This window comes from Scatophagus argus, chromosome 6, assembly GCF_020382885.2.
Source record: "Scatophagus argus isolate fScaArg1 chromosome 6, fScaArg1.pri, whole genome shotgun sequence".
NCBI lineage: Eukaryota > Metazoa > Chordata > Actinopteri > Scatophagidae > Scatophagus > Scatophagus argus.
The window spans coordinates 13,390,737-13,415,576 of NC_058498.1; the positions used below are offsets into that span (position 1 = coordinate 13,390,737).

At 41.8% G+C, this 24,840-nt stretch overlaps 1 protein-coding gene across 1 annotated transcript in view; it reads left to right on the plus strand.

Annotated features, from left to right (window-relative positions):
* The window catches only part of acbd6 (acyl-CoA binding domain containing 6), a 31,039-nt gene extending 7,470 nt beyond the window's left edge, over positions 1 to 23,569 (plus strand). The window contains exons 5-8 of the mRNA XM_046390628.1: positions 1,474 to 1,579; positions 4,667 to 4,756; positions 20,194 to 20,224; positions 22,700 to 23,569. Of these exons, the coding sequence (XP_046246584.1) occupies positions 1,474 to 1,579; positions 4,667 to 4,756; positions 20,194 to 20,224; positions 22,700 to 22,854 (382 nt within the window). The 3' untranslated portion in view covers positions 22,855 to 23,569. The remainder of the gene's footprint in view (positions 1 to 1,473; positions 1,580 to 4,666; positions 4,757 to 20,193; positions 20,225 to 22,699) is intronic.
* Positions 23,570 to 24,840: the final 1,271 nt, after the last annotated feature.

Below are 24,840 nucleotides of genomic sequence, written 5' to 3' on the forward strand. Positions count from 1 at the left end.
ATGTCTTCAGATGTCTTGTTTTTTTTTCAACCAACAGTCCAAAGCAACAAAGATATTCACTTTACAGTTGTAGAAGAAGAAGTAAACTTTGTCATGTATTTCTTTTATTTAAAAAAAAAAAAAGGACTCTGAAAGATGAACTGATTATCAATATTGGTATTCAGGTATTGGACAAATTGTTGCAGGTCTAAATTGAGATCCTGTATGAGTATGTGACAGTCGATGTGTGTAGCCTCATTGCTCCTTTCCCTAAAAGATTGTTTTAGTCATTGAAGGTGTACTATATTTTCTAATTTTAGTTAGTAGAAGTGGTCATTATTTAAGGGAAAACGTTGTAAATGTTTGTCAGCATTCTTAAAACCACACGAAACTAAACGACATCCTGGGTCGAACTGGAGCAACAGGCTGTGGTATCTCCGGTGTGTCTGGAGCCAGGTGTGTGCTGTGGGATTTTTTTAAGGCCCAGTGAGGCAGAGCAGGCAGGTATCAGAGAGACAGGAAGTGGGGCATCTGGCCTTGGGGATGACTGACTTACTGCGTGGGAGTGGTAAGGCAGTGGGTATGCAGGGTTTCAGTCAGACAATAGAGCACTAAATTCAATTAATCTGAATGACCAGCATGGGTAAGAGGGAGGGGAAGGCGTAAAGCTCTAAATGAGATTTCGCCCCTTCTCTCCCCCTCACCCAACCTCCCTCCTTCACCACCATCACCAAAACCACCAACACACACACACACACACACACACACACACACACACACACACACACACACAGCACTCACTCCTGTCCCCAATGCCAGGAGGTGATTAGAGACACAGAGATAAAATCAGAGGTGGGATGGTGCCACTGTGTGTGTGTGTGTGTGTGTGTGTGCGCGCCAGTGTTCCCGAGGGATGTGGCACGCGTGGCTGCTGCTTGAGTGTCAGTCAGGCAGAGCATTATGTGTTTGCATTATCTGTATATAATAATGTCATCGTGTTTGGTGACCCACCCAACTGGGTAAAGGGTTGGTTCATCAAAAGTAAAATGTATTTCACATTTATCTCTTATGGCATGTAGCCTCAAGGTTGTTTTGGTCTTATTTGCTCATGTCTTTAGATTTCTGTCACAAAACAGTACAGGGATGGTGTCTCTGTCGTTCTGGATCATAGACTAAATATGCTTTCAGCATTTGTTTTTTGTTTTCTTCAGTAGAAAGGAGTTCCAATGAAAACTGTTCACAGTGAGGTTTGTGGATGCTCCCGAACAACAAGGACATTGAATTTGTGAAGAAATGGTGCTATTTTTTTTTTTAAATCAAATTCTTTCTCCTCCATTGTGTTGGTGTCTTAAACTTTTGACATACTGTATATCTCGAAATTAGGGAAAGCAATAAAGTAAAGTCATGTGGTTCTTTAACCCCAAATGATGGTCCAATGTTGAACTGACATTTCTAATTTTTCTCTCTCTGTCTTTATTTCTGTCTCACTCTCAGGGAGGAGGATAAGAACATCTTTGACTACTGCCGAGAAAATAACATTGACCACATCAGCAAGGCCATCAACTCCCAGAAAGTAGATGTCAATACTAAAGATGAAGAGGTAAGTTCAAAACAAAGAGCCTTGAAATACGAGGGGTGATTGATGAGTCTGTCGCCTAAGATGGAAGGAGTCAAAACCTCAACACAGTTATTTTTCATCATAGTCTAATCTTTGTAGAAGTCGATGTCTTGGACCTCCAGAAAAAGGTCCACAGGAGTTGAGGTCCACTGAGCTCCCTCTTTATCTCGGAGAAGAGGTAATAGTCTGGGATTGTATTACCACCATTTTTGTTGACCTCCTAGGCAGGTAAGAACCTGTTCAAGGTAGTAGATAACCTTGGACAGGTGTGCAAAAGCTGACGTCGTCCATTTTGTGTGCTCATGTGCAATTTTCAAAAATTAAAAAAAAAAAACACACAAAAATTAGGGATTTCAAATTTTCTGCATAACCCCTCAAAGAGTTGAAGTGAGTGTGCTTGGGGTGAGAGCTGTAAAAGTGATCTCCTGAGGCCATGGACTAGCATATGAGACTGCCACAGTTTAAGTGTGAGTTAGCAGTAATGATACTCTATTACTCTATTACTATGACAGCACTGAAATGTATATACATAATGTGGGTAAGTAACAAAAGTGGTCAGAGAGTAAATCAACAATTTATCTATCCATGTTTAGCCACCCATGTGAGAAGGGATCTATCAAGCTGAAGTGTCCTTGAGCAAGGCAGTCTGCAACCTTTTGAGTCTGACCTCTTGAGCATGAGGGCGGGTGAAAATGATCAGTGGAATATCACAGAAAATACAGGTCACTGTGGGATGGTTCCCGCTGCTCTTTTCAATGTCGTTACATAATGGTTTCAATGATCTTTGAGCCACAAACACAGGGGATCTGCTCTTCGGGCTGAGATGCGTAAAATTGCGTGAAAGGGCTATTACCATCGCAAGGTGTTTCCTGGATTGACCTCAAAATCCATTCATCTGCCCTTGATTCATTATCAGCCAAGGCCAAATGGCTCGCTCCCTGCCTCTCTTTCATCAAAGCCCTCCTCAGATAAGCAGGCAGTCGGTTGGTGAGTTCCCGGCTAAAGGCCAGATGGTTGAGGGGCCTCGGCAGAGAAAGCTTTGTCTGGTAGCAGCCATTGTTGTCATTTGCTCACCTGCAGTGTAGTTTACTCAGCAGCAGAGGGCAGTGGTGAAGTTTCACATCAGCAAGAAGTAAAATGTGCTTCTGCAGCTCAGATAGAGGCAGAGAGAAGCTCCGTCCCAGTACTCACCCTGTGGGTGTGTGACCAAATACCTCTCTATCTTACACATTTCTAGTTGTTGCCAATGAAGTCCAACAACCAGTTTAGACTGCAAGCATGCAGAGGACTTTTGGAACACATGAAACTGTCGTGGGGCGCACAGTGGGGCGGGGGTTAGCACTGTGGCTTCACGGCAAACGGGTTTATCTAATAGTGTGTGCACTTTTTGTATGAATGTGGTTAACTTTTAAACAATCATGCTAACGCCAGAGTTTTTGACTCTGAATCAGATGATAAAAGTAAAATTGCTTTACAGATAGCTCCGGTTCTGGAGCTGAAGCTGACATGTCATTACTTAGAGGACTCCTAACTTTGTATTTGTTGCCACAAATGAACTTATAGGTGTATTACTGCCATATGAACTGAACTGGTGTGACAGAGCAGAAGATTCTGAATTGACGAATACAGTGATCCTCTGAATACCCCAGCAAAGCATGGCTAAGAGAAGTGTGCATGTGCATTGGTTAAAACAAGTAGGTTTAGAGAGGCAACTTTCTGTATATTATTTACCAGAATTATTCAATAAATATTCAATGTACAATATCGGTACAAAAACTGCTCAAAAGTCTCCTTGATCTTCCCTTCAAATAGTCTCTGCAGTATTTAAGATGTTTTGCTTTGTTTTAATTGTGTTTCCAGTATTATTTATCCTTGTATTACTTCATGCTGGCAACACACTTCATACTAACTAAAGGTTTGTACTGGGGCAGAGCCATGGAGAGAGTATGGGGAGATAGAGAAGTGAGAAAAAGCAAAAGAAGAAGACTGTACATACATATACTCATTGGGTGTGCATGTTGTTTCTATTTGTGTCTGGTTAGATATGCCCCTTCCTTTACATTGCCTGTAACTGCTAATCTTTGTATAGCAGTCCTCACTTTGTCCTCTTCTTCAGATGAAGAGAATTGAGACTTTTACTCATCTGCCTACTTAAGAAGAAACTGATTAACATTTATTACCTGTGGGATATATCCGTCCTGATCTGAAGAGACCCTACTGAAGGTGGCCCAGACTCAAATGCTGCCCTTATTGTATTTGACACATGCATTGTTTTATTGATCACAACAAAGCCCATTTGATCCCTGTATGTGCAGAATCCTGCTGGAAGTAAACTCTGGGTCTTCAGCGTAAATGTGGCCAGCAGTCAGCAGCAGCACACCTGAAAGAGAGCAAGGAAGAAAGAAAGAGAGAGAGAGAGAGTGTAAGAGAGACAAACTTATTGGTATTCTGGCCTGGCTCATAAGTATCCATTTTAACATGCAGCCATGGTGATCAATATGATTTAAGCAACAGAATTGGACTTGGAGAGTTTGCTTTACCTAATTGGCCTACTGAAAAATGAGCTCGTGTGGTTTTATTAGAACAAGAAACTTGGACCTAAGGAGAAGTGTGTGTGCGTGTGTGTGTATGTGTATGTGAAATTGAGTAGGTGGCTGCTGATCAGGGGGCTGCTCTTGTTTTGTGCACTATGTCCCATCAATCAAGTTTCGCAGACTGTGTTCAGGTTACTGCAATTTGTGCATGAGACCTCAGTCTGTGCTCGAAACCACCTTACTGCACACACATGCCACAGACACACGCACAGACACACAGCAGGGCTATATATCTCGTCACTCTGTCCGCAGGTCAGGCTTTGAGTTCTGAATGGTAGTGCATAATTTATTTTGTCTGAAGGCAGAGAAACTGATTAAAGGCCAAGATAACTTTGAGGAGCATGAGGTAGAGAAGGAGGAGAAGTTTGCTCTGTGTGTTTTTGTTGCAGCTAATACAAACATACCAGGGCTGTTTGTGCATGTCATTTAAGGTATGCAGATTCCTAGTAAACATCTGGTTTGTTTGTGTTCTCAGGGCCGGGCCCTCCTGCACTGGGCCTGTGATAGAGGACACAAGGAGCTGGTGTCCGTATTACTGCAGCACAAAGCAGACATCAACGGTCAGGTGAGCAGTTCTTTGTTTTTTTTTTTTTGTCTCTCTCTGGGACGTAGCCAGTGTAAGGCAGCTTTTCGTCCTGTGATTGCCGGTGAAAATGTGGTTTTGTCTGCCACATCATGCGTTCAGCTGGTGATTGGTGTGATAATTATCCAGTAAATTAATGAGTAGAAGGCAAATGAGTCGCTGTTTGAAAGTCCAGGACCACTTCTTATATACAATATGTGTTTACCTGGAATGTCTTACTTTAGAGAGCCGAAGTCCTGGCCCAACTTCAGGCTCTTTTACATGCCAGATTAATTTTTAACAAAGACATAACATTTGTTATGTTATCTTTCAGAACCACAGCTCCAATGGGTTTTTGACCAGTGTTATATAGACTGAAAACACTGATGTTATGTCTCAGCCTTTCCAAAAGATCAATGTGAGAAACAATCTATGGGAAAATACTTTGTGGGGCAGCGACTTGCCCAGAACTGGGGCAGGACTTCAGCACGCTTTTACACTATTAGATTCCATCTTCAGACCTTTGTTTGATCCCTTGGAGTTACCAAAGATGCAATTAAATATTTCATTTTAACCTGGACGCAAGTCTAGTTGCTGTATTTTCTTTTAGAAGTCAGTGCACATGTAAACCTGTGGCAAATAGTGACATCTACAGCATCCCCATCTCTTCTCTCTCCACCCTGTCCATCCCTTCCAGAAGGTCACCTTTAATTCACTTTGCGCTACAGACAAATCCCCCAGAGCTTTAGCAGACAGAGTTAGCTGGTAGCTAGCCTAGTGTTTAGCCTCCCTGAGGTTTAGCAGCATCCAGGAGGCTTTAGCTTTGGCGGTAAGCTGGCTCAGCTGCACATCGGAGAAATTACTCCCCTTCCCTGCCCAGCAGCACGACACATTGCAGTTCACCGGGCTGCACAGAAGCTTTAACTGTAAGACTGAATCAATTGGAAGTAATCAGGCAAATTGTTTTACGTTGCACAACCCACATAATCAGGACATTTCACAAATGACTTTCTCTTTTGTGGTCATGTGTGGCCCCTTTTTGTTTTGAACGCTTGCAGGGAGGGGGTGGATTTGTGGCGAATGGTTCATAAAAGACTTAACAGTGGAATAACTACAAAACACTTCACTAATGATTTAGAGCCATATCAAGATAATGACAGCAGAGGAGGATTGATGTATAGATAGAGGCTTTTGTCCATAAGAAGTATCATATTTACAGTCATGCATCTATCATTAAAATATAAATTGACATCCTATGTGCCAAGATTTGTCAGCAGTCAAAGAAGGAAACATAAATCTTTGGTCAGGTAGTAATGATGGATGGCTGAACTTTTAATTTATTTCCCACCTATTTTTGTCTGATTTTACTACTTTTTTATCACAACACATAGACTGAAGTAATCCAGCGTTTCTTGTTTTGTTTACAACTCAACTTTATGAATCATTTGTCTGCATCATTTGTCGTGGAGCAAACAGAGTGAGGACGACAGTAATGTAGAGATTTCAGGTGCATTTCGACCATTTAAAATCCTGATTAGCTTAAATAATGTTCCTCTTTGGGCAAATATGTGTGCATGATGGAAATAAAACCTGAAATAATGTTTCCGAGGGAGCATTCATGCATTCGGGCCATCAGGACCTTTTCACCTGCCCGTCTCTCAGGTGTTAAAGGGAGCTGGCCATGGTGATGACTGAATATTAAAGACACTGGACCTGTGCAGCGGAGTTACAGGGAGCAGATTTATGAGATGGCAAAGAGGCGGCTGAGAGAAAAATATAGTCAGCTAAATCATACCACTCTGTCGCAACGCCAAATTATCTCACTATGTAAAGCTTACAGAACAATATGCTTCTCATTAGAACCTGCTTGAACATCCTTTTTTTTCCTTGGGGTTAATTCAGCCAAAAATGAAGGAAGAAAAACAAAGGAAAGAAAAGTACCTTTTTGTTTTATTAGAGAAAGATAAAAATTTGACGCACAGCTTTATACTTCTGTCCATTTTGCTCGCAGCCTCTGTCACGTGACAGAAAGAGTATGGCAGGCTGTGTGTGTTCATGAGAGGAATAGAGGAATGTTTGGGTTGTTTGCAAGCTATTAGAGCGAACAGTAATCTCTCTTGACCTCTACCAACTGCCGAGCAACCAGTAAATAAAGATCAAACATGATTTATGCTTAATTTGTTGATTAAAAAAAAGGGGAGGGGGACTTTAGAGTTAAAACAAAAAGTATTATTATTTGCTCGGCAGAGGAGGAAAATCGTTTGAAATTAATCAACTGATTGTTTTAGTGAATTGTTCTCAAACCCTGGTAACCTGCATTAAAAGCTTGTTTGATAGTTAATCCTGGATCAAGGCATGGAGGGACTACAATAGGTAGCTGTGTGTGTTTGAATGCAAGGATCACAGCTCTGCCACCTGCCAATTGTAGATCTGGCCCTGGTTTTGGTATTGTACATTAAAACCCCCTACAGCCCCCACCGCCCCACCCATCCCTGTGACTGCTCCCTGAGATAATACAGCAAGAGAAAGTGGGGCAGACGACACAAACTGTGGGAAAGATGGCAGTAAAACCACTTAATGTAATAATGTAAATTAAGGCTTAAACATTGGAGTGAAAGTCGGTGTGCTAGAATGTATTGAGGGGCTTTAATGAGGCATTAGCTTATCTTTATGACATTCCATCATATCACGACAGCAGTGAAAACAGATCACGCAGTACAAATTCATCTCTTATTAGGGTTTAGTTGCCTGTTGTTCAATAAGGAGAAGAATAATTTTAGACATTAGTTTTATGGACAATGACTGTATATGTATCTGTACTGAAATCTGGCATTGAATGCTCTTTCAGATTCTTCACTTAATTGACATATTCTCTGATTAGATACAATAATAATAATAATTCTGTTGACAAAATAATCTCACCTGAAGGTCTGTTTCGTGACTGAGTATTCAAACTGATCACATGATCTTCCTCAGCAGATGCAGATGGAATGTTAGATGCTTAATTTTTTTCATTCAGGTCATTTCAAAGGTCGCGATCAAGCATTGAATTGAAATAATTTAGTTAATTTTGTAAACAGAGGTTTTTGTGTTAAGAAAAAAAATAAATACAAGTTTCATTCCATTTATTGATTTATTTAAAACATGGCAGGTGCAATAAATGTATTCTGGCCATGTGTACGATGCACATATAACACTAGAAAAAAAAGGAAAATAACATTAATAAATTCACCTGTAGTACAGACCAGGACATATTCGCTGTGAAGCATTCTCAGACTTACAACCTGACTGTTTTTTAACCATTCAGCTGAATGGCTGAAACATGGATGCATTCAAGAAGTCCTACTTATTTTGTTAAATAAAAAAAAGTTGTTTAAAAAGGGACCATCTAAGGGACCTGATTCAGTCATAAGATGTTTTCCAGTGATAGTGTGTCTGCAGAAAATACTTCAGAATAGGCCAGAGAAATGACAAAAAAGAAGGAAAGTGAAATGTCATTTTTACCTTTCGTTTTTTGCATGGATTAAACAAAAAAGATACTTCTAAACTACTGCAATGAAGACCTCAAGTTGGCAAATGTTATATTTGAGTCAGGCTAGCCGTTTTTTTTTCACCGTTTCTATTCTGCCAAGATGAGCTAAGTGGCTGTGGGCTTCAGATTCATATTTACCAAACAAATGTGGGAGTGGTATTGATTTTCTCATCTAATTCTCTGCAAGAAAGCAAATTATCGTATTTAGCAAAATGTTCCTATGAGAAAGGTTTAATCATTGAAAATGAAGATGTCTCATTCAGAATTGGGGAATCTTGGATATTTGTTCATTTTAAGACACAGTTTTTCTGTGACTGAAAGTTGACCTTTCTTTGTTTGTGTGTCTGCTCTCCCTGTGGTCACTCTCTGTCCAGACTGTGAAATCCCACACCAACTGATAAGCCCCATACCCCCCACACACAACTTTTTGTTTCCAGGAGGAAATCCCAAACCTTCCTCTAACCCTCCAACCCTCCCAACAAGCTGGAGGGTTGCCATGGAAATGTGCTTTGAGAGAAAGGACCTGCCTGAGTCAAAAGGGCAGGGCTTTGGTTCAGAGGTGCCGCAGACTACAAACAAAGTTCGGGAATGGCCCAGAGTAGACTTAAACAATGTCTGATTTTAGAGCGATTACTGAGAGGGTAAGTGGCTGAGGTGGGATTAGGCTGACAAAGAGGAAGGACAGGTGAGATGCATGTTAACACAACACAAACACAATGCCAGGAAGGAAGCACTGTTAAGATTTAAAGTAAGAGTAAGTGATTGGAGGACAAGGCGGCACAGGTTTTACACACATACTTTTACTTGCCTCATGTCTCTTTTTTTTTGCCTTTCCATCTGCCGCTGCCTTTCCTTCCCTTCTCTCTCTCCCCTCCCTTCCCCTCCCCCTCAAGCTCCCGTCCCCTTCACTCCATTCCTCCTTCGCCTCTGCCTCTACTTTGTATTAAAACAACATGATCCATGAGGCAGGGAGGGCAACTCTCAGCACCGCTAATTCTAATTAATCCAGCATGGTAGCACGGCCACAGCAGGCCCCAAGCGCTCCCCAGTCTATCAGATAGAAATTCATAACTTAATTGAGGTCAGAGCCTCGAGCCGGCAGAACAAAAGTCTCCAGCCAGGACCAGCTAGATCAATAGTAATAAATATCTGACTGGGGGGTCTACAATTGGTGGCTAGAGAGCACACAACAAGTCTCATACACGTTGTCTGCATGTACAACCTGCAGAGATTTCTGAGCAGTGTGTGGCCGTTTCTCTGTCAGGCTGGCATATCTTCAAATTAAATTTGAATGTTCTTATATTTCTTCAATCCATCCATCCATCCATCTCTCCATCCATCCATCCATCCAGGCGATTCCTCCCACTCACCCCCCTCCAAATTTCTCCATAATTGCCCATGAGCGTTGAAGTCTCGTTGTTGCTCCATAGTTCTGCAGCACTGCCCAGAAAGAAGAGGCTTGGTGCTTTGTGGTGCTGCTGAGCCTTCCCCTCAGTGTCTTACAGTACGATAGAGGTGGTCCCCTTGACCCCTGGGGAGAACAATACAGCAGCACTGTCTCCCACAGCCTCTCCCACCTCTCACTTTAAGCAAGTCCAGAAAAAGGATTTCCTCTCTCGGAGTTTGGTTCCAGCACCAGTGCTGCTCATAGAGATGAGCCCACCTATATTTCGTTGGTGCTGCTCAACCTCCTGTACCAGCACTGGTTACTGCCCTCCCGGACACTCAAGACCAGTCTGTGATGCCAAGAGTCACCATACCTAGGTTCCTGTCTTTGCCTACTGCCCACCGGACAAAACACCTGTCCCCAGTGTCTTTCCCTTCAGGTGGTGGGGCCCACAGGGTGGCTCTATGTAGTTCTTTCACGCTGTGCCAGCCACATTACACTCATTAACCAGCTGAGTGATGGGCAGAAGCTCCTTCTTGGCCCATTCACACAGGGGCTGTGAACTGCTCTTAGTCTGGTCCCTCTTCTGGGACCAGTTTGCTTTAGAAGATCCATGCCAGGGACTTTTGTCCCCCCCCCCACAAAACAACACCGCTCTTAGGGTCACAGAGACACATCCCTCCTCAGCGATGAGCTACCGGAGTTGCCAGAGTCCAACTGTTGAAAATTTTAGAAAGTAACCTAAACTCAGCTGTTTGTCTGCTTGTGTGTGAAATGGAGAGAGGGAGCTCTGTACACAGATGTCTGCACGGCTGGTTTGTAATAACGAAGTCCCTCTTAAGGTATGGATCCATTGATCTGATATTGATGTGAGTGGTGTGAGTGGACTCGCACTGTTTTATTTATCTGTATAATGGAGTAAAACAGTGAATTAAGGCTGGGAAGCCTTGCATCTGAGTTTAAATTGCCACGATTAATCGATTAGTTATTCCAAAGCAATTTTGTCAACTATTTCGACAACTGATTAACAATTTCGGTCATTTTTCGAGCAGAGATTTTTAGAGAGAAGAAATAATCTAAACTTTTGAATTTGGGATCTGGGAAATAGTGATAGTGATAATAGGTGTTTGACATTTTCTAAACTATACAATCAATATAATTCTGAATATATATTTATTTAATTAATATTTATATAATTCTCCTCATTAAATGAATGAAACAGTGCTATGCTATGAAATAATACAGATGAGCTTCAAGTTAAATAAATGCAAAAAATCTAAAATGTCAGACTGCTGTATAAATATGGACCACTGCAATTACTAAATAGCACAAGTTTGTCGTTTTCTCTCAGAGGAAGTGTTTCGCACAGTTTCCTCAGTAAGGTATTCTTGGTTTGTGCCAAATCCCTGACTCACAAATCAAGTAGCATGTCAGAGAAAATATTGTATTTTAATCAAACTAAACAAATTGAAAGCATTAGCATCTGTTCATGCACATTTTTCATGAAAAAGCACAATAAAGCTGTGTCAATATTCATTACGTTTCATAGCAAAGTTGCAACATTAAGCAAAACATTTTAATATTGCAACCTGATTTGTGCCTTTTGTCCTGCTCTGCTGTGAGCTTTTGAAAGCTTTTTGAATTCAGACTCAGCCTGCTATTGTAGCAAACAAAGAACACTGAACCCTCTCATCTGTGTCTTCTGCTGTGGTGTCAACAACTTGTGTGATCAAAGCGGTAAACACACACACACACACACACACCGTGGTGGTTGATTGAAATTCTTTGGTGGAGGCATTATTACACGTTTGTATCCCTCCCCTTTCCCAGCACTGCCTCCTATAACTAATGGTTCAGTCAGGCCAGTCATAACAAATATCCAGCGAGATTCGTCATAATTGTGTGTCCACATGTGTGTTTGTGTGCGTGTGTCTGTGTGTTTGTGTGCGTTTGTAATTGTGCAACCTATCCCCCAGAATATATGGGAGGCGAGGGGGGGGGTCTTTAAGAAAGAAAAGGCAGCAAGGTGGGAAAGTAAGAAGACTGAATTTATTGGGAATGCAAAGAATATAGATGGAGAATAAAACAGGATGCAGGAGTAAACAGAGCAGGTAAACAAAGATATGAGATTTATACTTGTAAACTTTAGAAGATATGATAATATATGTAATGTAATACATTCAAGTTCATTTGTTTGATATTTTGCGGTTTATAACATGGCCTGTGTCCCTTTTCACCTCTCTGCGTGTATTAGGCCATGTTACAAATCAATCAGTATGACTGCACTATGGCGGTATTACATATATGTACAAGAATGTGATTAAAATTCACTGAATAAGCCCAAAGAAGGCCTTCCTGTCCAGTTATCCTCCCTTTCCAAAGGCTCTCAGTCAATTTGCCAGAAATGTTTTTAAGAAATCACAAACACAATATATGCTCATACCCCAGTATCAAATTACATATATGGTGATAAAGAATTATCCATATTCCTGACAAAGAGCTAGAAGGTTTATTGCAGGCAGGATAAAAGAAAATATGCATTTTATTTTCATGAACACGGCTCCCATTTAGCTGAACGTGGAGGCATGCAAAGCTACAACAAGAATCTTCACACACTCTCATTTTTCTGCTGTGGATTAGTACAGGACTCACACAGCTCAGTGCACCCATTAAAACAGATATTTAAGAAAGTCATTCCTGGCTTCCTCTTTGTAGTAGGTCCAGTGTCAGTACAAGTGTAATTTATTGCTCCTGCACTTAGCAGTGTTTCTTTTAGCATTTTGTGATGTTTATTTGTTTTCTTTTGGATGATTAACTCTTGTTAAATGGATAGAGGAGAATCTGACAGACATGACTTTAAAAGCTTTACCATTTTTCAAGCAGATAGGATTCAGGGTACACCTTGGTTAAGTTTAATACACATACATAAAGGCACCAAAGCCACCACACAGACCACTTGACATTTTATAAGTCACACTGTAAGGTGCTCTTACAGGATTCATATTTAGTACTTACTGCACATTAGCTGGACTCGATGAAATGAAAGCTGTTGCCGCGCTGTGTTAAAAGGGCCCATCGGACACAGATACAGTTATGAATCTATAATATGAGTACTCAGAAAAGAGCCAGCAACTTGACAGTAATAGTGCAGCATAAAGAGCCATTCCAGCAGGTAACAGTCCTCTTTGCCATCATCAGCTGTTGTTTCTTTCTTATTGGCCACTCACTGGGCCTTGCCTACACTCAACTATTTGATTTCCATCGTTCTTAACCATCCACATAAATTGTCAGGAGCATTAAAGCTGTCCTCGACCATTTCAGACAGGGGACGGGGAGAGGAGGCTGGGGTGGGGTGGTGGAGTGAGAGCTGGATACAGACAGCGAGGGGAGGGGACGGGGGTGAGGAGAGAGAATAAACAAAGTAAGTGTTTTGCCTTCCATCAGTCTCCCGCAGTACTCAGCTTTATGAGTCCCTCACTCCAAATGCTTCAGCTGCAGCCTCTGCTGCCTGGCCATTGATTTTCATATTATACTCTTTTATGTATTTATTTATTTCATATATTTCTTTTTAAACGTCATCGATGAGCCGCAGGAGGACAGACGGGGCCTTTGGCGATGTTAATTCTCAGTCTCAACCTTATCCTCCTTTCTGATGGCTTTAATGGAGGCTAAGGTGTCCCTCGGGAACAAGCAAGCTGGGCGACATGGAGAGTAGGGGGAGAGAATGGAGATTTAGAGAAAAAGAGAGGCTTCTTTTGGCTGGTGTGACAGAGAAAGGCAAGAAAAGCAGAGTATTGTGGGTAAACATATGTTCTGCCTTTTAAAAGAGGTTTTTACATTGAGACTGTGCGTGATTTGAGATACTCTTATTACTCTTTGGTCAAGAGTTGTTTTAGGATGGATGAGTTGTGCCACACTTTTTGCTATAAACGACAACTCTGACACAGTACATCACTGGAATCCTCCACGACCCCTGTCAGCTCCAGACCTATGAATCAGTCAGGATTTCCTCCCAAACTGTGAGGTTGCCGATGGCAGCTGTGGGGGTGAGGGGGGAAGGGGGACAAACCGAGGTACCTGAAGGACACTCCCTGGTGGTGTGAAGGGCAGTGAGTGTTGTCGTCACGCTAATTTGACCGTGGGTAGCAGAGCTCACACGCTGAGTGGCAAGGTTACCTCTCCCTGCTCAGAGAGGAGACCCAGATTCAATTAGGGCTGGCCTCAGTCTGCAGAGCCTTTTAACAGGGCCTTCCCAGTGCACAGGCTCATACACACACAGCACCATACACATGTGCATGCACAGGTAACATAATACATGCATGTAGATGTTGGTGTGATCTTTGTTTTTCTGCCTTTAGGGATTTCATTGACACTGTGTGTACATACTGGTTGGTATTATGCAGGTTTCAGATTTTTGAAAATGCTTCCTTGTTGGTGCATTTACTGAGATTTGAGAGTCAGCTGCTGTGTAGCTGACTCTCAAATCTCATATCTTAGAGTTTTTCCTTAAATGCACCAACAAGGGAGGGTTTTGAACAGACGAAATGTCCTGTGTTAGAGATTACTTTTGTCCAATTGCTGCAAGCTGATTTTCTTACTATCCTCAAACCTGCTCAAATTTGTGGCATTATGTTTTGGACATGGTATTTGTGATAAATGTTCTGAAAAGTAAATGATCTCTAGTATGGTGCCATAAGTCCATGATGCTGGTGCCACAGTAACTGCTGTCCTCCATCTTACTCAGATCTGTGTCCTGCTTTCTGATTAATGGCACCTGCTCATCATAATGCTATCTGCCGGAATCTGCATAGCAATGATTCCAGTCGCCTATCGATTCACCCCACACCGTGGAGACTGACACACTCACACACTATTCCTCTCTCCCTTCCCCGACTACTGTCATTATAAAAGTCAGCAGCTGCTGCATGCATTGATCATAAATCATAATTGCTTGTCCATTTTTTCCCCACTTGTTTAATGTTGCTGTCAGGGACAGTAGTGGGTAGAAAAGGGGGAGGCGGGGAAATGATGAGAAGAAGAAAAAAACAGAGAAAGTTTGTAGAGACATGTAAAATTAAAAAGAAGTGTTGGAGGGAGATTATACGATGGTGAGAGGGAAATAGACGTAGTTTAAATTTAGACAAATGCCTGTGTTTTACTTTTTTATTGGGTCTGCAGAACAGAGAGAGAGAGAAGTCTTCATATGTATTTCATTACAATCAGCTAGCGGTTTTTAGAGGGACTACAGTAGCTTTTGTATTCATAGTGGTTACACCTTTATATAATACAAACCTTAGCCAAGATGACTGGCACTCATCTTGGCTAAGGTTTGTATTTGTTCACAGTAATTGCACTAATGTGTCAAAATGACTGTAGTCATTATTTATTGATGTTAAATTCCAGCACCTTTAAGTAGTATTTTGTATTTCAAGACAAAACATTTGTTAGTGAAACAGTGATGAAGTCATTGTGTGCCAATAATCTTCTGTCCATCTTAAATTGAATACCACTTAAATTATGTGCTATTGAGACTGACATAATTGTTTTATTGTTTTGTAATAGGTGCAAGAAAGATCAAACAAAAGATGTTTTTGTCCCTTCTTTGATTATAAAAAAGGGAAGGAAAATGAAAAGGAGTTTGTTAAGCGAGACAAGTGGTCTCCAGATCACCCACAATATGCCATAAAGATCATTGGCAGTTGGTATTAAAACACAAAAACTTTCTTTTTTTTTTATGGTGGGACAAAACACACACACACACACACAAACACACGGTGCTTTCTTCAGTGTCATACGCTGCAGCAGACTCCTCCACAGCTGGCAGTGGATTTGACAAACCTTTAACCTCTACACACAATCTCTTCTCTGGCTGGGATACAGACAGACGGACAGAAACCTAGTTTCAAGCCGACAGTCTCAAGGGACCTCTGTGTCCTGCTTGTATCCTCTGACTGAGTTAAGTTTGTTGCCTCTGATCCCTCCACTTAATGCTGGTGTAAACCGCTTGGTTGAATGTTGAGAGTGTTTTTGTCCCGTCGTCCGAGGTCTGTCAGGGCAGACAGATGGAGGAAAAACACTTTTCAGAAGTGAACACAACATCTGTGACAGTCCCTTTGTGTGTGCAGATCAGCAGAGTTAACAATGTTTTGTTGTCAGTCTGAGTTTCCCGATTATTCTTGTTGTAATCGGACTGAACGAAGCACAGATGTGCACACGTAATCGTGTTCACCGTGTTCCTCTTTCTTTGGACCAGTTTTGGACTAGTTGCTGTGTTATTCTTTGTCTGTAAAGACCTAAAAAAAGAAGAAATAAGTGTGTGTGCTCATTTCTTTCCACATCCTTGATTTGCCGTCTTTCTCTTTCATCCATCTTGCTTCACCTCATTTGTGTGGTAAAAATGATAAATTGGTGCAACTTAAATTCAGCAAAACTGCAATTGTACTAATAGATCAATCCCTATCCATGCAGCTCCTAAGCATATTGCTCCACCCCATTAGGGTGATACACTACACAATTCTGGATCTCTGCTGCTGCTGCTGCTGGTATTGTGCAAGCAGCTGCTTTATTGAGCACTCTGCTGACATCCAGCCCAGCATTTCTGCACTGCAAGGGGAAACTTTGCATGACATGTAAAAGCCGGGGTTCAGTGCGACATGCCTCCGTAATGGGATGGGAACAGGGGTGCACTAGAGGAGGGGGGGAGGAGGAGGAGGGCGTGGTGGTGGTGAGGTGGGGGTTGCTAACTGCAGGTACTTGGGGAGAGTTGTGGGATGGGAATGGGTGGGAGGGAGTGTCTCTCCCAGGCTGCTTCCAAAGCAAATGGAAGACAATCCAATTTCCTGTGATTCCATCAAGCCTCCGTCCTGGATGAAGGGGCATTAGGGAACACTGAGAGGACAGGCCGCTGACCCCCTCACGTGAACATACAAGACGCATGTACACTGCGCGCATACACTGGCATGTCCTGACAAGCATGCACATGTATCTGTAGTCTTTCTTTACTTTTAGTCTCGCTGCACAAATGCTCAGTTCTGTACCGCATGTTGGGATTTAAGAAAATATCTGTAAACTTGAATATCACAATATTATGTTTTGTTATATCGATTCTCGAATCCACCGTATTGATTGTTAATTAATAGTATAAGGGTCTGTGACTGTGGTTCATTTTGTGTTTTGTGATCAACAGCAAACAGTTTTGTAATCTGTCTCCAGCCATTTCACTCTTCTCTTCACATAACGACGTCAGCTGAGACAGGAAGTCCGCACAAATCACTAGTGTAAACACAGAGCGCGCAGGACTATGAAACAATATATCACCCTGCTTACAGTGTTGCACTATAGTGAATAATAACCCCTGTACTTCTTTTCTAAATTAATTAAATTAAAAAACAGTCATTCTTACTTTTATAGGTATGTATGTGTGTGTGTGTGTGTGTGTGTGTGTGTGTGTGTGTGTGTGTATGTATGTTCAACAACAAATGCGTGCTGCAGATTAGGACTTCAACCCCTTACTCTTTAATTGTAGCTGCTGTATGTATTTATATACATCAATGTCTTTCGCTTGGCTCCAGCTGTAAACAACCGTCACTGTCCCCTTTGTGTTGTCTGCATGTGTGTGTTTGTGCGCAGTCCTTCACTTTTTGAGGCACTTGTCTTGTTAAAAGCATCCCAAGAGTGTCAACACACAAAGCTTTTCATTTATGAATTTTGTTAAAGTGTTTTTTTGATTTTTATTATATATAACATGTCATACAGCATCATATTTTTTTGTCCTAAAATTACCAGTGTCAAATTGTTGTTGAATAAATGCAAGAAGTAGGTCAGTTAAAATATACTCTGAGTAAAAGTTACAGGGTTTAATTTTTTAAAAGGAGACAGCGCTATGTGATAGGACTATTAATTTGTTTTGCAGTAATATTAGCAATTACCAGGTTTAATTAATGCAACATATTTTTTCCCTTTTGCTCACTCCCCTAAAGTATCTTTTATGCTCTGCTGTAGGTGTTTAGCACGCGCTTGCACATTTAAATTCTTTTAAATTCATTTAAAATTCATTTAAAATCTTTTCTACTGTCTCCAAATTGTTGGATCCCAATACAGAAGTCTTCTTTTATTTAGCTTTGCAAACATTATCGCTGGCTATTGAAATACACAACTGGTGATGCAGCTAGCTAACATCACTTACTTTTGAGTTGGGTTGCCCCTGAAAGATGCTGCAGAACGTTAGTCTTTTCTTCTATTAAAAAATAATCTCTCCGGTTTTTGACGAATGTTCATTCTTCAGAAGCTGAAGATGAGTTGAGTCTATGTTTTTTTTTGCCTCTGAGCTTTTCTAAATATAGCAGAGCTTCCTCTCTTTTATTTTGACAAGAATTGTCTGGAAAATTTGACCATCCACAGTACTGTACACAACTTGTTACAGTTCTCTTGAATGAACGTCATTATGAGAGACAGACACAGTGTCCACAACACATAGTAGGTTGCGATTTGACTCACAGACAGACAGCATTGTTGTCTTGTCTTAACTATGGCACGCTTTCCACGCCAGTGGCGATTTGCATCTGTGCTCTGTGATCCACCCAGAGGGAATAGAAAGCTCTAATCCAATCAGCAGGTCCCTGAAGTGCTGCCCCAGAGAGAGAGAGAGACAGTGAGAACGAAACATAACAATAGGATCAGTCTGCACTGGGCCCAGCTACAGATGGAAGACAGGAAGGAGAACTAAAAGGAGAAGGAAAAGGAAAGGAGGGATTCAGAACGATAAAGATCGAAGAGGAGGCGGAATGGAAAAGAGAGAGAAAAAGGTTGGGATGCAGTAATGAAAGGAGAAAGAGGAAGAAAGAGAGGGGTGATGGTGAGTGAGGTAATGAAAGAAAAGAGATGATGGAGGTGTGGTTTGGAGGAAGGAGACATCAGAAGAAGAAGAGGAGGAAGGATTGGAAGAGAGTCTTGGAAGGACGTGGAATCAACCAAAACAAGAAGGTGTATGAGAGGATCTGCTGTTAAGGGCAAAGGTGGAAGGAGTAATGAATAATTTTACCCTAACAGTTTGAGTAATTTGGAAGTATTTCCACTGCAGTGACATTTTTCGGCATGGAAGGAAATGTCACTGCGCCCGCGAGCTTTTAATCTGTCTCTGAGAGTTTGAAACCTTTGTTCTTGGCTCAACGACTGCTCTTGTTCTGAGACTGGAGGCAACAATTTGACCATTTATCATCATTATGAGGTGCAAAGGCAGGCTAGAACAGTGATTAAGAACTGAATCTTCTGTTGATGATTCCTGTCATATATTGTGTCTTATTTTACCTCCTCTCTCTCTCACACACACTCACTCATGCGCACGCACACACACACACACACACACACACAGTCCCATCGCTGTCCTCAATCCACAGTTCTTATAAGAATTATATCTCCACCAATGACCTCATCACCCCAAGTATAATTTTTACTGTTCAAAAGACACCCACATATCCACACACACACACACACACACACACACACACACACACACACACACACACACAAACGTGTACATGAGCACTAGCTAGTGCACTAGCACTGATTTCCTGCTCGCCCCTCTGACACTCAGTCATCTCTCCATTGTCCCTGAGCTGCTGTGTGTCAGGGTCAAATAGCCTTCATGGTTAATTCATTTAAAATATAAAGCTGTAAATATTCAACTTTTTTTTTTATTGTTAACAAGTCACATGAAAAAGACCAAAGCCAACATGCTGCACTGAGAGGTATTATCTGCTTGTTGAAAACTTTGTGTGGCTTATTCCTCTTTACCGAAAGAACAGCAGAGCAGCAGAAAATAGTCCCCAACAGAACAGATCCCAAAACAGCTGGGAAATAAATAGACCTTTGTAAAAAATAAAAAAAGAAAAAGACAGAAGTCCAATGATAACACCAATAAATTCCGCTGAACAAATTTCAAGGAAGCTGTACACTGTATCTCTTGACTGAACCGCTAAAGATGCGTAACACAATAAAAATTACTACATTAAACTATTTTGATAAATACAAACACTCCCAAGTAGTGTATGTGTGCATGTGAGATGCTTGGAGGTTTTCCTCTTGTATTCTGCTGAAACCAGTTCACTACAGCATGGCTGTTGTTTGTAGGGTTGGGACTAACATTGCTCTGGTGGTGGTTTAGATACGTAACACTAGAGGCGTCTCCACGGTGATGAGTTTCAGCAGCTCGCTGGTTTAGGTTTTTCAGAGTTGGAAGTCAGGTTTGAAGAATTGATTTGCGGATCACATGTTTCGCAAATCAATATCTCATCTTCTCATAATCCCCCTTTGGTACACTGAAAACATGGCACCCCAGCCAACAAGTAAGAGGTGATTGGTATCCTAGTAACTGAAAGTTTCCATGTTGACTCTAGGGAACTTTTGCTTGCTTTATATATTTTGTTATTCCTGATATTATGCTTTGAATTTGCACTCTCTGGGGTTTTTTATTTTCCCCTGATCACAGGACTGTTGATATAAAGACTTGTTTTTGTCTTGCAGGATAATGAAGGGCAGACAGCACTACATTATGGTAAGAAGGCCTCTCTTTTTAATCTCTACAGTCCAGCATGGTGTATAATCACTCATTTTATTTTATTTTTTGCTGTAGAGCTTTTTTGTAAGTGTATGTGTCTATTTTTCAAATAGTGAATATTTCATTTTGTGGAACAACCTCTTCACATTTATCGCACACTGACATCATTATGTTGTCTGTGTGCACACTTCCTTCACTTGTTTTCTGTACACACCTGCTCTTTGCCCACACTGGTCTCAAATTTGTCATCCTTCCCTGCCCTTCCTCACCCTCACTCTCCTCCATTCCTCACCTTTATTTTCTGTAGGTGTTTTTCTCCCAGTTTCTCTCATTTCTCGCTACCTTGAGCTTGTATGTAGTGTGTGTGTGTGTGTGTGTCCGTCTCCATCCTTTGGTATGTATGTGTGCATGTGTGGATGCCTGTCTGGTTTTGTTCTGTGTGTGTGTGTGTGTGTGTGTGTGTGTGTGTGTGTGTGTGTGTGTGTGTGTAATAATCGCCAGCCCTCCCAGAGGAAATCAGCGCTGGTCCTTAGACTCCCCTGACCCTCTCATGCCCCAACACACATGTCCCTGAGGGGCGGTTCCCCTGTCCTCTGAGCCTGTATGTGTGCGTGCGTGCTTGCGTGTGTGGCTGGGCCATCTGTTGGTGGCGTGGGAGTAGGCATGTTGCTTCATCTACCGAAGATCTGCACACACAAACACACACACAGTCCAAAGAGGAAACCCCGAGGATGGGGCATAAAAAGATGACTAATAAACATAAGCGATGAACTCCAAGAGACAAATAGCAGAGAATGAAAATTCATTCCCACCTCTCTTTGCACAGGGCCACAGTAGCTGGCAAGTGATTAATTGAGGGTTTACTGCTCACCATAAATTGTTCTCCTCCTCTACAGCTCCCCTGAGGGCCAGCCACTTTTTACAGCTCAAGGCCCAGGCGAGACACCCTCCACGCGTACACACACACACACACACACATGCACACTAGTTGCTAAATAAAATACTGTTTAGAGCAACAAGAGGAGGACTGCAAGCGTGGCTGGAAAAATAAGCCAAGCTTTGTTAGTCTGATTTGGCTGCAACACAAACAGTATCTTATAGTGTTTGACACTCACACACCTCATGCTATTCATAGACACAACCTGAGTGCGCACACGCTTGCTTACCCGCTCGCATGCGTTCCAATGTATCATCATATCTCATGCACACGCACACATTCCTGCCAGCCGGCCTGCCAGCCACCCCTGGGCTGGAGGTTAAAAGGCCTGGCTGTCAATCACTGTGGCTGCTGACATCAGCGATCATGGCGCAGCACAGAGTCCGCTCTTTAAAAGGAGTGAGCGATTGACACCGACAGAGAAGAGCACTCAGAACAAGAGAGGAAGAGAGGGGGGGTGAAGCGGGGGCGAGGTGCCAGAGGGGCAAGAGGTGCATCGGGAAAGCAGGGACCTGCTAACATGGTTAAGAAAGTGCAAACCTCCCCCCTTCCTCACCCTTACACAGAGAGAGGGAGAGAGAGAGAGAGTGAGAGAAGACCCTTTTAGTGGGGCACAAATTGCCATTGGGGCAGAAATGAAGTGTTTGAGAGAACCACAGGTCCAGGCCAGTGTCAGTGCTGGGCCTGCGGATGGGCTTTTCATTAACTGCTGCACTGTACTTTATTGAACTACACTAGGTAGAGGAGGCAAATTTACTCCAACCTGGTACACACTATCACAGTGTTGTAGTCGAGTCACCAAACTTCGAGTCTGAGTCCAGTTTCAAGTTCCCGGTGTTTGAGTCCAAGTCAAGTCATTAAAGAAAAATCTGAATCGAGTCCACTACTGATCTGAGTCAAATCCAAGTTAAGTCCAATCCAAATATATCACTGTATAATTATTATATAATGTTGAACTAAACATAGATATTATCTTATGCCCAAATTACCAGGGTATATTACATAAAATAAAATAAAAATCTGAGGATTCCTCCCCGATTTATGAATGCAGTTAACGCAGTTGCCTACTTAGCTTTGGGGGGGTTATCATGCTAATTAGCATTAAGCTGTAGAGTACAGCTGAAGCTGATGGGAATGTCATTAGTTTTGCAAGAATTTGGTCATAAACTCAATTATAGGAGAAATACATATTTTTGAAATGCTAATGGCACTACATACCATCAGAGTTATTACAATTCATCCTAAAGGGAATATGAATGTCTGTATCAAATTTCCATGTAATAGTGGTCGAGACATTTCACTCAGATCCAAGGATGTGAAACTCATGGGGTCACTAAAGAAGTCAGGGAATCATCAGTCATTAAGATGCAACATCTGGAAACTGTGAATGTCTGCAGAAAATTTCATTCCAATCCTGTCAGTTATGGCCAGAGCCACTTTGATGACTAAATAGCTTAATCTCTTGTAGAGAATTTGCCTAAATGTTTGCTCCTTCCACCTAACTCCTCTATCATTTTTCTCTCCTTCTTTCTCAGCATCGGCATGTGAGTTTGCCGACATCGTGGAGCTCCTGCTGAACGCAGGAGCCGACCCGTCCATCAAAGACATGGAGGGCTCGCTTCCTGAGGAGGTCACCGAATCCAGCGCCATCTCCTCTCTGTTGCGTCAGTACACTTCTCCAAAAGGCTAGATCACCCACCTACCACCGCCCGGTCCTCGCCCCTGTCCTTGTCTCACTCTGTTCATCCCCTGCAAGACTGCAAAGGTTTTATTTGACTTTAATTTCCAAATACTTGAGGTGAGTTTGATTTCGTTGGCTTAGCTCTTTGGATCTACAGGGCTTAAACATTAGCCCTTCCATTTGATAGGACACATGAAATGAAGCATACCGCATGTATTTTCATCAATCTAAATACTGTATCTTAACTTTAAATGCCCAGTAGGGTTGGGTGATGTGATCCTTACTGTTAGATGATAGAGATTTGTAAACTGGTTGAGATTTTGCAAAGGTAGCTGTACCTTAAATATCTTCTCTGAGCAGGACTGCTCATCAGCAATATTGGAATAACAGGATTTGTATGTCAGTGTCATGAAATATGTGCATTTGTCAGGAATTTATGCTACAGGATGGACACAAAGAACAGACATTCCCATATTTTATTTATAAACAGTATAAAACTTTTGAAAAATCATATCACAGTATATACATATCATTATAAAGACAGAAAATGACTGTAACAGAAGATTTTATACATATCACCCACTCCTACTGCTCAGGCCTGACAAGCAGCCAGACCTTTTAGTCTGGGTTAGCCCTCTTTGACCATTTGTTCATGATTCAGTTGTGTTACTTTCAAGGAATGCTTAAATCATTTGTCATTTATCACATTAAAGTCTTCAACCAATCTGTTCCCTCTGACTTGCTCTGTTCATTAGATAACTTCGGATCAACACCAGATTACAACCACACACTGCAAGTACATGGTGTACCGATAGCCCTTGTACTAATAAAACCATCCTAAATTCACACCCCACCTTAGTGGTTACCACTTTGAACTAAACCATACATACTCTATCCATACGGATTAAACAAACTGGGCCACAGAGACTTTATGATAACTTTTGAGGAATAAATCCCCCACAAAAAGGTGAGAAAGAAAATGGAAATACAATCAGACCCAAGAGATAAAATGAACATGAACAATAACAAGAATATGATCATGTTCAAACTCCAAAACAAGTGATATGCTATGATACAAATGAGCAGTAATACAAGACCACTGAAACCCGTTTTGTATTGCCCTGCATAGACATACACCTTATGTACATCTGTGCCCACATAAATACACATATATGTATTTGTTGTAAAGCTCTGGTACACCGGTGTTCATAAATTGGAAAATGTATTTTGCAGCCCTGACAATTTTCCTCTCGGAGACAATAAAGTTCTAATCGACACATAACACACGATTATTTTAATCCATAGCTTTTACGCTCCACTCAACTGGTCCGTCTTCACAGTCCACACAACATACTACACATACAACACTGGACCCCATAGCCTTCCTCTGAAGTATTATGTCATATGGATGTGGATGTTCTCCAAAAATAACCAACACATGGTCTGAGTCCAAATCTGCTTTACTCGTCCTCAAGCCCCCTGATCAGCACATTCTCTCTGCCTCAGCTTTCTCTCACACACACACACACACATACACACTCTATGAGATGAGAGTACACTAAATCTGGATCCTGGAACAACTTAACTGCAGCTTCATGAAGATGCACAATTTGTACACAACAGTGAGGACGAAGCTTAATCCTTTACTCTCTAACACCACGCCTGCCCACATCCACCAGTGTTTTACTTAAATCTGCCCTGACACAAGGCGTTAGATAACCGTCTCAACATGTCTGGTTGCAGCCTGTCAGTCACTCACAGATGTGTGACAGCAGTAGATGGTCTACCCAGCATTGGCAGTCATCACCAGGGACACTGCTTCAAATTCAATTTTTCTCCTGACAGCTGTTGTACAGTTCTTGCAAGTGAATTGAGAGGCAAGTGAGCTGTGCTACGCATGAGGTGAATTAAAAATCTCTCCACATAATGTGTATATCTGCATCCATGTCCTGTCCTTCCCTTCTGCACAAATCACATGGCAGAAGAGGACTGTGA